The sequence below is a fragment of the Argentina silus genome, assembly GCF_951799395.1.
Source record: "Argentina silus genome assembly, chromosome: 14".
NCBI lineage: Eukaryota > Metazoa > Chordata > Actinopteri > Argentiniformes > Argentinidae > Argentina > Argentina silus.
This window is the reverse complement of record NC_139668.1, coordinates 12,210,537-12,225,471: the sequence shown is the minus strand read 5'-3', so window position 1 is coordinate 12,225,471 and position 14,935 is coordinate 12,210,537. Positions and strand designations below refer to the sequence as shown.

The window sequence follows — 14,935 nt, the reverse complement described above, 5'->3', positions numbered from 1 at the left end:
ACACAGACCCAGTTCAATTGATTGCAGATAAAGGTGTGCGGATTCACTCTGAATGTGTAATGCTGTATTAAGGGGTGTTAAAGAGATACTGTAGTTCACTATTGTACAACTTAGAGTGCTTATAGGTTGCTTATAAATGGTTCCTTACCTTGAAAGTAGTCTATGGGCCAGGAGAAACTTCAGAGTTGTTTAAATAGCCACTGCTAACTTCAGCTAACTTTAGTCACCACTAAGTACAACCAAAAAATAAGTTCAACTTTTGTGGCCAAATCACCTCAAATGAATTCTCTGACTTGTTTAGAAGTTACTTTGAGGTGATTTGACCAGAAATGTTTAACTTGTTTTGGGTTCCCCCATCACTCCCATTTGTTTTTTTTGTTAGTGGTGGTTAAAGGTAGCTGGAGTTAGTAGTGGCAACTCAATGGATTACAGTTTCTCCTGGTCCAAAGACTACATTCAAGGTAAGGAACCATCTGACAATAAGGTGTAAAATGGTGAACTATCGCTTTTAATACCCCAAAACTATCCTGGAAATCAACCCAAAACCACACCTGTTTGTTAAAGTACAGAGTAAACATTTTGAGTTAACCCCTGGGGCAGTTTGTCTTTATCTGCAATTGTTTGAATGGGGGCCATGTCATATGCGGAGGGACACCTACAGTACAGTACTGTGTTGGTCTCAGGGGTTCAGACTCATGTTGTGAAAATGAACTGTAGCACAGCTAACTAAATACAGCTGGCTCAGTTGGTGTTTTAACATGGATAGAACTTAGGGTGGATTTGGGGTGGTGAGGTGAAACATACATGTAAAGGGTAAAAGTTGCCAAAAGGTCATTGTAATTATCTAACCAGAAAAGATGCCGCTTCAAGATAAGGTAAGTTCAGTTCAGTCAGGTAGTTTGTTGACCAATAAATGAACCATACATGAACTATACTGGTGTTCATGATTTGTCATTACAAGTCTTTGTAATGTGTGGTTTGAACATATAAAGTACATGGACATACAGTGGGCACCAATAACCTTATTTACCCTCATGGAGAGAATCTACAAAGTAAATTGTGGATAGCATTGATAATAGATGGATCCCAACTGATTCTTGCACTCTCACACACCAACTACTTCAAGAACCACAACCAGATGCAATGATTTATCACTAAGATATACAGTTAATCAACTGGTCCATAAAGAACAGGCTATGGTCAAGTACGACGTGAGGACCAGAGTCCCATTCCGTCTTTGTCTCTACAACTCTTACCAGACAAAGAGGCAAGTGAATCTGCCACTTTTCTCTTTAGTGGTCAGTGGCCCCACTCTTGGCTAGTGTCCAGTTCTTCTGGACAAAATGGGCATGCTGCCATTTGGCCCCATGTAAAGGAAATGAATGAGAGAACTTCCTCTTAAATCCTTCTCCCATTCCCCCAAAACCTGCTGATGGAATGGATAACAACACATCTCCCTGTGAAAAACTAAAATGGTATCTCCCATGAGAGTCCTCCCCATGGTGGGTTACAGATAGTTCAGACAATGTTCTTCTATTGTGTTGTAGAAAAACAGAGGGCATCCTTTGGAAAATGGTGTTACTTCATGTTGGCCATTTTAATGACTACAGGGATTACAGTGTTAAGGTGACTGACTGTTGCAAAGAGAATATGCGTGCCCTCCATGTTTTGAAGGGCTGAGCACAGCAAGACAAGTGCATTATCACAGTTTTACTGTATATATCTAATGCCTGAGCAGCCTGCTGTTTATTATAAAGGAATTCAAATAGTGTCTGTTGTTCAGTATATATAGTACATTGTAATAAATGGTGTATGTACTGTCTGTATTCATTTACTACCGTTAATTAAACATGAACTAATTATACACTAACTTTCAAGTTGTTGTCCAAGGTCTGTTCCACAGTGTATCAGAGAGGCCCATATTGTGAGGAGCTGGGCAGGTGATGCCGTCCATAGCTCATCCCCACCATCACCCCTAGCACCACCTCAAAGGAACCACTGCAATCTGCAGCTGGGTAAACATAGTATTCCCTGCCATCAAAGACAACCTATTCACTTGACATTATAGATTCCAGACCTGATAAAAGGCAAAGACAGGTGGAAGAGAAGAATGCAAACATCCTCTGCCACAATTAGATCATACCTGTGTGTCATTAGCCTTCCTGTTGGGGGAGGAGTTTCACTTCCCAAAGCATCCTGGGATTGATTGCGTGTGAGTGGGTTTAAAAGGATATACATTGTCCCTAAACCACTGGTGGGGTCAGGTTACTTTTGTCATTTGCAAAATGGTGGGGTAATCTGATCTCAGATTTGTGGTTAGGTGTTTGAGATGTCAGAATGGGTTTGGTCATTGACTGAATATGACACCTTGAGGTAACACTAGGTAGTAATTACAGATGAAATGTTCCAGAAAAAAAACATGGTTATTAAGCCTGCTAACTACTGTCCACTCTTGCACTCAGGAGCTAAGAGGGGGGCCACTGCCTCCCTCCATTGAAAAGGACTGAGGGGTGGAACTGGATTGTAACTGTTTCAAAGAAGAGAACAAAGCTGAATTAGAGTCTGAACTCTCTTAGATATCCATCTCTGTTCCAGCCAGCACTAGCATACTGTAAGTCTTTCAGCTAATAGTGGTCCAGATTGACGATCATGATTCGTTGATTATTTGAAACAAGTGTATTAGTGGTGGTCTGAACTAAAAGTATGCACACACAGTAGTTCGCCAGGACCGGGTGGAAACCCCTGCCGTATAGTGTTCCTGATCCTGTCATTGAAATTGAGAGGTAACAGTAGGTCTGCCCTCTACCACCACCTACTATTTCCTGTCCAAAGAGTCCTTTGATGACCCATCAATACACACAGGTCGAGTTGCTCTAATGATTTGTTCCCTTTCATTTGGTCTGGTCACACCCAACACTAGGTGCAATTAAGCAAAGTTGGCCTCAGTGTCATCAGGACATACTGTTACGGGTTAAACAACTAACTTCTTTGTGGTGCGGGATGCGCAGAACTTGAAGTACCGTAGCTTCTGTAGCTAGTAGGATAAGGATTAGTATTGCTCTAGCTTGGGCATACGGTTTCATATCCAAGCATTGAGCAATGAGCAGTCAAACTACTGAGGGAAAAGTGGACAAACAACAGGTTTTTAACAATTAACATCTCCAGGACACCCACTAGTCAAAGCAGCAAAATACAGAAAAAAAGAGAGAAAAGAAAGAAAAATACAGAGATTATCTCACAGTCACACTACACTAGCTATGGCAGTCATATCTATAATATATGTACACTGTACAGTATACTAGTATGGTATCCACACAGTAGGCTTCCTCTCTCAGGTTCAGAACTAAACCAGACATGTTTTCCAGCCAACCCCCAGAGGGTGGATTCTTTATCACTGCTTAACTGCTGCTTATACGGAAGGTTTTCTTCACAGCGTAAAGAGCATTGCAATGTTGAGGCGGAAAGGACGCGTGTCTTTCAAACATCCAATGTCACATTCCAAGCTATAGTACTGTACCTGAAACACAGCAGTTAAACTAGCCTGAAAGAAAGCTAAAGGGGTTATCATGAATATGTCTAATAATGTATTTGCTAATAGTTTGTTATTAGTAGTGCCAAATATATTATATAAAACAATGGCAAGTGCATTTGTCTTCAATATTTTCTGATCACCTTTCTCTTTCGTACTGTACTACTTTATCCCCTTTCTTTTAATAATACAGAAACATTCTTATCAACTACCAAAACTCACTCAAAATCATAATAAACATACTACTCAGTATGATTATAGCAGAGAGAGCTCATGTTCTCACAGGTTTATGGAACAGCTGTGCAGCCAGGAAGTAATCCAGATGTGTTTCAGGGTTATGGAATAGGAACACACAGGAACAACTGAGCCTCTGGTATCATTATCACATGAGGTACCCTATAATACATCAGCTCCATGCTTCTTTTCCATTCTTATACATCCTGTGGGGATTCTCCATAGAACCATTAATTTCCAGGGCAGCGATAATAGGCTGCAATGTATAGGGCCAGGTTTTTTTCCTGACCACATGACCTGACAAAGAAAAACCTTCATGGGCCCCAGATAAAATAGGTGCAGTTGGGTTTAAGGATTGAAAAGTTGTATATGTAGCTCAGTAAGAAGTCAAATGTAGAATAGTAAAATGTAGATTATATTCAACGTAATGTACTAACAAGCTCTTGCAACATAACGAAGGCTGTCATTGTCAGTCATTCAACTGCATGTTTCACTGAGATGACCATTGTATGTATAAAGAATGACTATTATGAATCATACTTAATCACGCCTACACGCACGCACGCACTCACGCACGCACGCACACACACACACACACACGCACGCACACACACACACACACACACACACACACACACACACACACACACACACACACACACACACACACACACACACACACACACAAAAGACACAGTGATCCAACAATCCACCTCTATGTGAAGCAGGGAGGCTGAGGGACAATGTAGTTACTGAAACCCTGGCTTGGTCAACAAGAGAAGGAAACAAAGACAGATGAAGTCAGGCCAGAAGATGAACTGGCATCTGTTTCCCTGGAAAGAACTGTCAAACCTTTGAGATGGGAAAAACTGAGCACTCTGCAAATCACTACCCTGGATGCCACGACACACACACACACACACACACACACACACACACACACACACACATTCATATTTATTATGAATGTGCAAATAAGACATTTGACATTTGAAGAAATGTCACAGCTAACCTTTGAAATAAGCAAATTATTGAGGCATAGACAAAGACAGAAACAAGGGAGAACCTGGGCCTAGTCTAGCTGGTAGATTAGATTAGATTAGATTAGATTCAACTTTATTGTCATTGTGCAGAGTACAAGTACAGAGACAACGAAATGCAGTTAGCGTCTAACCAGAAGTGCAAAATAGCAGAAAGTGCAATGAACAGTATTTACAGGTAGTGCAATATATGATCAGTAGTAGTGCAGTATAATATAGTATAGTATAAGCAGTATATATAGCAGTGCAGTATAGCAGTATGTGAGTAGCAGTAGCATTATAGCAGAATAAATAGTTACAGTATGAGCAGTGTAGCAGCATATGAGCTGTATAGGTAATAGACCAGCCTAGGCATATCAGTACATACATTATAAGCTATCTGGAGTTGGTCTCTCAGCTATAGAAGTTTGTTTGACTTAATGTGCATCAGGCTTGAGGCTTTCAGAAAAACCACAGCAAAGATGAAGACACTTGAATATGTTTGAAGTTGAATACAAAGCATTAGGTTTAGCAGATGAAAAGACCAGATCAAGTACTGGCTTGTGCAGCAGGTCAGACTAATACAAATGCAATTATTACATATGCCATTGACATGGGGCTTTTCTCTAAGGCTAGAAGGCTTTCTCTCAGACAGTGCAGAATGTGGCTATTCATGGAGACAAGCCCAGGCATTTAGCAAAACCACCAGCTTCATTCCACCCTCCAGTGATGGTTTAAATATCACTATCATGTCACCTTATTGCAAGTCCACACATCACACCAGAAAGAAAAACGTGACAGTGTGGCTTTAATACATATCATAGGTCTACTGTAGTATGTATACAGTAACAATAATAATGTCTTAATTGTGAATCTGTTAGCAAACGGGGCATAATATTATTTTCAACCTACCAGCCCACCACAATTAATAACAATTTTCAAGTTAAAAAGTGTATTCTGTATTTAATTAGTATCCTCTGTTCTGAAACTAGAAATAGGCTGGAGATTCAACCTTTCGCGAATATACAAACAAAGTGCTGTCACCTTGGCGACTACCGCAAAGTTTGAAAAGTTGTATGGAAAATTGCGACACAGTAGATTATCTACTCATTTATTCATTTACCTGGCCATTGAGATTCGGTCCGTGTGACAACAAGGAGGAGGATGCAGGTATGTAGTCCGAACGACGACCAACTGTCAGGGCGAGCCATGCTTTCCTCAAGTTAATAGGCTATTATGAAATAGTTTCTAGAAATCCGTTCTGATGAATTTGTATCAGCTGATTGTCTTTGAAGGTCTGTACATCTCCGTCTCGATATTACAGCAGCTTCATCTGATAAACTGATGTCTTTGGGTTGAAGTAGAGAAGCTTCTATACTCACCTACTGCAGGTGAGTACTTTACCTGTGCTGCTCGAATTAGGCAGTGCGCACCTTTGCGCAGTGAAACAAATTTGGCTTTAGAGTCCGCAGCCAAAACTGAGGTCGGGAAAGCCATATACAAAACCCAATGAGCCTCTTCAATACGATCCCCAGGGTCCTAAAGAGTTGTTGGATTCATTCAACCTGATGATTGACAGGTCCAATCTAAAATACTACTTAGCTGCACTGTACTTCACATTTATCTCGAACATGACAGCCGACGTCAATCAGTCCAAACTTATATGATGGTATTCTCAGGTTTTCCAAATCTTACATGAGTCACAATACTGTACCATTGTTAAAATGAATATGTTAGCAAATTAATGTTGCTATTATTTCTTTCTATTCAATTGTACTATTCAATTTTCTGTACACCAACACTAATATGGTGCAATGTGTTAAAAAACATGAAAACAAGAACTGCTAAATCAGAATTGAGCACACTAACAGTATGTGTACATGCCCTGTGTTCAGGCATGTTGGCATAATGTAGTAGCACCTACATTTGACTGCCCTATATCTTGTACTCCATACACAGAGAAAGACAGACAATGTACTGTATAGCGGATCTCCCTTAAGCACTAAATCAACTCACCAAAGCATGTGGAAATCAATGTGACAACAAGACCAGTTCAATGCAACCTCAGAGTTCATAAGACACACAAAGTCAAACTACTGTACACAGTAGACTACTGGTTACAGTTACAGCACCTTGAAAACTATATGGTGTCATATTATACCAAGTTTCATTTGCCAGACGGCGGTTCTTTGCCAGTGGAGGGCACCCCACACATCTTTGATAACGACCTGGTATGACTTTCACCAATGAGGAGTTAACAATTCATGCTTGCAAATTTCTCTCAGCCAGGTCGTTACAGTAAGCCAATCAGACTAAATGTCATATTATGGGCTGTCAGAACATGCTTTCTTTGTGAAGTGAACCATTCAATGAAATGACACAAACTTTCCCTATGGTAGCATAGCACTCAGGAATGTCTGAATCCCTAATTTTCAATCATGTCCACACATGTAAGTTGAGTCCACTTTTCACAGTGATTTCACTGCTTTCCACAGTTATGTTGCCTGCGGGTGTGTATCTAGATGTTGTGTTTGTAGGGCCTCCATTTAAGATCCAGATTCCATCCATCTCCCCACACAACTTTGGCTGTCACAACTCAGAAAGAGCCATTTTCAAGGGGCCACTGACACTATAACTGCATACAGTATGAATATACAGTATTACCCATGCTAGCAGCAATTAACACCTGATTTTGAAGCTACCATGGTCTTTTAGAATATCATAAAGGTATTGTGAAAGCTATATCTAGAGAAAAAAAAGTATTTGTTTAAATGGACATTTTGATTTATAATTTTAAAAAAGGGGATGCTCAGTATGCTTTGAATAGGAACGTTGATCCATCAGAACTCAAATTCAGTGAGTTAAACAAGAAATACCAGAAAAGGCTTGATATTGTTGACGCGACAATCTTTTTATTATTATTGTGTAATGTAGCATTAAAAAAGGAAAAGAAATTCAACGAATGAGAATGAATGCAAGAATACAAATCCAATGGTCAGTCACTCAGCCAGGAAAATGGAATCATCTGAAAAAGACAAATGTGTGTATTGCTGTTAGAGTAAATAATGACATTGTGTGTCAAAATAGACTTCTAATCCCAGCTGGTTTCCCTATGTATCAGATAGTATTATCCTCTAAATATGATCCTATAGTGGTACCCTCTACACTCTATACTAACTACAACTACACTCTAATTCTATGCATCAATAACACTGTTCAATTTCAATCACTGAGTTCCAACCAATTAAACAGATAGGCAAACTGTAGATAGGCAGAGTTTAATCAGTGGATTGGCATCATACTGATTGTGGCACAGAAACAATGTCAATACGATGTTCAAGTAACGTCAACATAGAAAAGATGACGTGAACTGTACATCAGGGGAGGCTTGTGGAGGTAGAAATCGGGCTCATTGTAATGTATGGAATGGAATGGAACATGTGTTTGACACCATTCCTTATTCTGTTCCATGCATTATTTAACAGCCAATCAGAGGGCTCGATATTACAGTCAATCAGAGGGCTATATTTAACAGCCAGAGGGCTGGATATCGATATAAAAAACATGCAGTTGCAATTTTTCTGCTTTAGAGTGTGCTGTGTTTGAGTCCACTCACTCCTGCTTGCATTCATGTGAACATGTTTAGATTTATTTACATAGTCTATCTCTTTCACTCTTCTCTTCCGCCAAGCATCAACCCCATTGTTTTGGTTAGTAAACCGGCAAGACCCACTCAGTCCCTCTTCTGGTTGTTTTAGGTTTTACACACACACACACACACACACACACACACACACACACACACACACACACACACACACACACACACACACACACACACATCCACACGTACACATATTGTACCTTTGTTCTCCTGACTGTTAGCCCTCTATTGGGTCTCAGGACCTTTGCTAGTTGTCTTTTCTCCACCATGAGCATAGAGACATCTGACAGACAGATAAAGAGAGACATACAGTTGGGAGAAAGAGAGGGGGAAAAAAGTGATTGTTCATATCAGTGAGGGTTAAACACAGTACTGTACATTTATTTTACATTCATTATCATGTATCTAAGATCAATCAACCAATTGGTGAATCTACCAGCATCTACCAAACACTAGTCCATAACCCTTTCTCCTACCTTTGTAATGTGCTGTCTGTCTGCTCTGCTGAGGACTCTGGTCACCCTCCTCGTTCTTGTCATCATTTTGGTCTGTTTTCTCACTCTCAAAGTCACTGATACCTATCCTGTCCTTCTCACTTACAGTATATTCTTCTCTTCGTCTTTTGGTTTCATTTTGATGATATTAGACAGATTACTCTCATCATTATTAGCCTCTCCTTCATTGACGTTGACACTCTCACTCTCCTGATCTGTCTGTTCCTCATCGTTTGTGTCTGTCTCGTCAATCTGGAGGTCATCTTTCTTTTCCTCATCCTGCTCTTTCTTTCTCTCTCTCTCTCTCTCATTACAAATTGCCTTTTCCTTTTCTTCCCCACACATCACATTCTCTCCTTTTTGTTTTTGTTTTATGTCTCCCTCAGAATTGTCCATTTCTGCAAATACTGTATCAGTCTCTATACCCCCCTTCGTTTCCTCATCTCCCTCTTTTTCTTTCTTCTTTTTGCTTATTTTTACACACTCATCGTCGCCACTCTCTGTCCATTCCTTATTGCTCTCTTCTTCAAACCCCTCGCTCCCTTCATCTACATAAATGATTTCCTCATTCATGCAGTCATGGCTCTCTGTCCATCTTCTCCACTCCTCAACACTTTCTTCCTCCTCAACTTTCTGCATTGTTTTGACACTTACACTATCCTCGCTATCCTCACTATGTTCGTCAACAGAGGCTCCCTCTTCTCTGTTTTTATCCAGTTTATTCTCTACTTTTCTACGTTGCATCTCCTCAACCTGATGTTCATGTCTCTTTGTCTCTTCCTTCCTCTTTTTGTTTTCCTCATGCTCTTTTTCAGTCTCTGTCATCATCAACTTGTCCCCCTTTCTCTCCTCTTGCTGTCTCAACTCTTCACTCACTATTTTCTCCTCCAATTTTTTCTCTTCATCAATCCGTTTCCGCAACTTTTTTTTCATATGGTCCTCCTCCAGCTCGTTCTTTCTCCTCTCCTTTCTTTCCTTGCTTGCTTTCTTTTTAGTTTCTATTTTTCTCTTTATCTCCTCAAACCATGTTCTCTCCCTTAGCCATTCCTTCAGCTTCAGTGTCTCCCTCCTTTTCCCTTCCACCACTTTCATTCTTTTATCTTCCTCTTCTCTTGTTTTCTTCTCCTCCTCTCTCTTTTTGGCCTGCTGCATCGTCTTCTCTAATTTAATCTGTCTCTTATCTTGTTCTCTTTTCACCTGCAACTCCCTCTGCTGTATTTTCCTGACATTCTCCCTCTTTTGCACTATAACCTTCTCTAGATGCACTTCATCACTACTTCTCCTCTGCCAATGGGGAGACTTTCGCAGCATCTTTTTCTTTTTTGCTTCCATCGCCCCTCTTTTTCCCTCCTTCTTTTCCTCAACCTCCCTCCACTCCTCCTCCCTCGGGATTTCTTTTTCCTCCCTGATCCAGTCTTTCCATTCCAATCTCTCCATTTTGTATATCTCCTCCTTTCTCGTCCACTGGATCACCATCAGATTCTCCTTTTCTCTCTTCTCCTCCATCAGCAACTGTCTCTCCATCTCCTCCAGTTTTCCTCCTCCCTCTTCCTTCCTCCTCTGCCCAATCTCCCACTCCTCTCTCTCCTCCTTTCTCGCCTCCTCTTCCACCATCCTCCACTGACTCTCCATCACCCTCTCTGCCTCCATCCTCATCCTCTCTTTTTCTATCTTTCTCTTCTCTTTCTCAAACCTCTTCCACTCCTCTCTCCCTGTCTCTCCATCCTTCCTCATGTCCTTCTCTATGAGCTGGACCTTCAGTTCGTCCTTTCGCTTAACTACTTTAAGAACTTTCTCCAGCTTCCTCTCCATCCAGGACCGCTGCTTTAGTAGGCCTAACTCTAGACCGGCACGCCAGTCGCCCCGACTAACAGTTCTCCACATCTTCATGATGAATTTTCGCTATAAGAGAGAGCCTTTGAAGATTAACAAACCTCTATGTTGCTAGTGAAGGAAAATAATCATTGACTAAGCCACATCCCATGACAGCCATATGATGTCACTGACAGTGTTACACACAGTACACAGAGACTATAACTATATCTATGTTTACCTATAACCATGGCATCCTATTATTATGTCACTGCTCATAGTGACATCATGTCTTATAACCATGACAACCTGATTAGCAGACTTTTCATTTTACCCATTTACTACACACAGTTCATCATAGCTATGACATTGTACAGTACTATACACACAAAAATATGTGTACACTTTAATCAATAATGCTTATATTCTATTGGCTCTATCAATATTTGGAGTATCATGAGACAGTGGTACACCAACAAATATCCAAGCAATGTGTAACCAACCACATAATACATATTGTATTTTTGTTATGTATTTAGGAAATATAAAAATATGCTTGATTTCATGCTATACATTCACCCTTAAATAACTTTCAATCTGAAATCATCATTATCAACATTATTAAATTAATAGATTATTTAGGCATGTTAGAGAAATTAATACTTCACTAGGTGTTTGATTCTGGAAATATATGTTCGATACATTTGAGAAAATAATTATGTACTGTGTATAACAAAATACCTAAATTCAGTCATTTTTTAAAATCATTTTGATTAACAGTACTTACCACTGATCTGTCTTTCACCAACTGCCAGCTAGAATGTTCTCCTACCTAAGACTCCATCCCCATTGGAACCCCTTTATGACATCATCCTGCATTATGACATCGCTCCAAGATAGCATGCCCAATGTGTGTGTGTGTGTGTGTGTGTGTGTGTGTGTGTGTGTGTGTGTGTGTGTGTGTGTGTGTGTGTGTGTGTGTATGATAGGAGGACTGTCACGTCCACCCATGGATATAGGGTCCTACTCATCTCATTACAAGGAAGTGAGGCGGCCGACACTTGTGTTTTTGGCAGGGGCAGGCACTGTATCTCTTTTCCACAAGGGTTTACTGTGGCTGCCAATAGCAACAGTATATAGCACATGTGTTCCCTGACAGATAACGGTTGTTTTTTTAGAACAAATGGACCTTCACTAACACTTACATTTAGGTACAAACTTACTTTATACTCTACTTCGATTTCTCTCGAAAATAAATTCAGGGTTGTTGTAGATTTTGGACACAGGGCATCACGATTGTCCTGTGAAGTGCTTAACCTTCATATTGGTGTTTGATATTGAAATACAATATCACAATAGAATCTGACACTATGCCTTTTAGTTCTATTATGGTCTTCTTACCCAACAGCAGTGAGAGATGACTCCATAGGGGAGAATGTCAGAGGGACCAGCCTCCTTCAAAAGACAGGTCAAAGCAAAATGATACCAACTATGACATTCGGTATGTCCTTTGTGAGACTGGTTGATTTTTTGAAAAAAATCAACCTCAACCGTCACACTCATTTACAATGCAATTACAAAACAATTACTGGACTACTATGTAACAACATATTAATCCAGTGTTTCTAGTAATCACTGTTTTTACAATTCATAACAAGGAAAGTGTTTTTTTTAATTAATGTTTTATTCTATTCCTTCCTGCGTTTCTTACTTGGTGTACATTTCCATTGGCTAAAAGGAAAAGAAAACATTTCTAATATATTTAAGCCCTACATTTGTCCACAGCTTACAGGCAAACATAACAAGGAAATACCTCCGTTACTTAAACTAGACCACAGGAAATAGCTCTACAATGAATACAATAGACCAATGTTCAATGCTGAGAGCTCTGACAAGCGTTGTCATTCAACAAACCTGAAACAAGTGGATTTTGAAGGTACAGTATGTGACCCTCCTAGAGGTCGTCTGTCTATGATAGATGTTTGCAGTGTTTGTAAGTGGCTTTGGCGGACAAAACCACTCCATCGCGGTGATAGCTTAACTAGCGTCTGAGAATGTGTCAATCACCCGACAAGCATTAGTGTTTGTTTTTTTACCATGTTTCCTTCATGAATGGACCAAAAGAAAGGAAATCCATTGTTGCTTGTATGTCGCAATATAAATATAATGTGGAGAACTGTATTTTCTATTCTATATTGAATTTCATTGTCCCAAATGTCACATCAATGCATTGTAAGTTGCACTAATTATGCTGTATATCTCAGTGTTAAATGTATATTCTAAATAATGAGAAATTATAAAAAAAATAACTTTAAGAAGTAGAAGTAGATTAATGCTTTGACATGCTCCATCCTTTGAAAGACTATTGTCTGTGGCTCACTGTAGGTGGAAACCGTGATTGTGGAACAGAACTGGGTCAAATACTTGAGCTGTATTTGATTTAAAGAGAAATATTTTTTTGTTTGCCTGGTTCAATGGAACCAATGGAATAGTCCCAAAAGTGCAACTCAAAGCTAAATCAAGTTCACCTCTAAAACCAACAAGTACTTGACCTACACTAAAGTATGTACAGTATTTGCACAGGACTGTTTAGTGCACTCAGTTCTATGTATTGCGTTTCTATGAAACAGAATGGTGAGGACTCAGTGTGCCAGATCATAATGGGCTCCTCTATCGTCACACAGATCTATCCTTACCTTAGAAAAAAGGAGCGGTCTAGAGCTGGGGTTGGCCTTATCACAGTCAGAGAGATTTGGGAGGTCATTAACATAGCATATCATTTCAGCCAGGTTGGACTGTACATTGCATTGTGTGTAATTTGAAATTCATTACTGTGCAACTTGTGTTGTACATTTGTGTTACTTCACCCAATTGTGAAACGTAAAACTAAAAAGAAAAAAAAAAAGTTTCTGTTTCTCCCTCAGGTACTAAATGTTACAAGGACTACTTTTCTCTGTATTGTTAGGGAGACCAGAGATTATGTGAAACGTATCCCTTGGAAGGAGAAGGGATCCCTTGTGTGGTGTGTGTGTGTGTGTGTGTGTGTGTGTGTGTGTGTGTGTGTGTGTGTGTGTGTGTGTGTGTGTGTGTGTGTGTGTGTGTGTTGTGCGTGTGCGTGTATGTATGTGTATGTGTGTGTATGTGTGTGTATGTGTGTGTATGTTTAAAGGCTACCCTACGGTGACAATCATGATGAACCCCTAAAGGTTGTGTGGAGTGTCCTCCTCTGTCGGGGTTTAACTCAGGATCTGTAGTAAGCTGAGTGATCCATCACAGACCTGCCCTCAGGTCTATATTTAGGTCCTATGGGCCAGTGAATGGAGGCTTGCTCTATCTGCCTTTCTGTCATCGAAGCCGGTGGTATATTTAGAGCTAGCAGTGGCAGCAGCTGCGAAAGTATTTAATGGTCCCCCCTCTTCTCTCTCTCTCTCTCTCTCTCTCTCTCTCTCTCTCTCTCTCTGTCTCTCTGTCTCTCTGACAATGCCAGTCAGGGCGCCTCAGGACTGGGTGACGCATTGACCAGGCACTTAGAGTAGACGTTGGTGTGGTCATTCTACAAGAGCTTCTGTGCCGCACATTTCACTTGGTGGATAAATAGAACAGGACAAATCGCAAAGAGGAGACAAGCTTCTAGTTGTTTGGAACGGGAGATCACAGTTATGAATGAAAGATTGAGCCATTCACCACTATAAATGTTATACGACCTTTAAAGAAGACTTTGACAGTGAAATTCAACCTGTAAGAGGCCCATTTCCGACAAACTGAGAGCGGAACTGCAACAGACCACAGCGAGTGGGAAGTGAAGTATCTCAAGGAGTTCTATCTGTACAATCAGACCAGACTTTGGCCATTTTTAGAGGCAGTGAGCTACACTTAGACCTGAGTCAAAGGTCATTCTAATCAAATCAAAGCAGCGGACACAGCGGTCAATAAGAGGAAATTCAGTAAATCAGGAATTGGTGTGTTACTCTATATTGAACAAAAGAGAGCATTTCGGCATCACTGGTAAGTTTGACATATTCCTGCTTTTTCCCATGGTACAGTATGTAGAATTATGTCCGATTTAGATTTGACTGAAATAAGTATTTCAAGAATTAAGATAGAAGTTCAATTCAAAATGACCACGTGAGGGGTTCTGGTAGTTCCAGTGTTAAGAATAATTAGCGCCTCTACGCTATAAACT

The 14,935-nt window shown here is 40.2% G+C and overlaps 2 protein-coding genes across 2 annotated transcripts in view; both read right to left on the bottom strand.

Moving 5' to 3' along the window:
* col18a1b (collagen type XVIII alpha 1 chain b) overlaps positions 1 to 6,182 on the bottom strand; it is a 38,889-nt gene extending 32,707 nt beyond the window's left edge. Inside the window, exon 1 of the mRNA XM_083684452.1 lies at positions 5,906 to 6,182. Coding sequence (XP_083540578.1) covers positions 5,906 to 5,993 — 88 coding nt within the window. The 5' untranslated portion in view covers positions 5,994 to 6,182. The remainder of the gene's footprint in view (positions 1 to 5,905) is intronic.
* Positions 6,183 to 8,669: 2,487 nt separating this feature from the next.
* LOC310814863 (uncharacterized protein) lies at positions 8,670 to 10,556 on the bottom strand. The gene is made up of 2 exons (XM_083684408.1): positions 8,923 to 10,556; positions 8,670 to 8,729 (listed from the first exon to the last, which is right to left on the bottom strand). The coding sequence occupies exon 1, from the start codon at positions 10,552 to 10,554 to the stop codon at positions 9,043 to 9,045; it is 1,512 nt and encodes a 503-aa protein (XP_083540534.1). The 5' UTR covers positions 10,555 to 10,556; the 3' UTR covers positions 8,670 to 8,729; positions 8,923 to 9,042.
* Between the last annotated feature and the right edge of the window lie 4,379 nt (positions 10,557 to 14,935).

What these genes read in the sequence shown, in the direction of transcription:
- LOC310814863 (XM_083684408.1), bottom strand. Translation starts at nt 10,554, where the DNA reads ATGGTGGAAGAGGAGGCGAGAAAGGAGGAGAGAGAGGAGTGGGAGATT.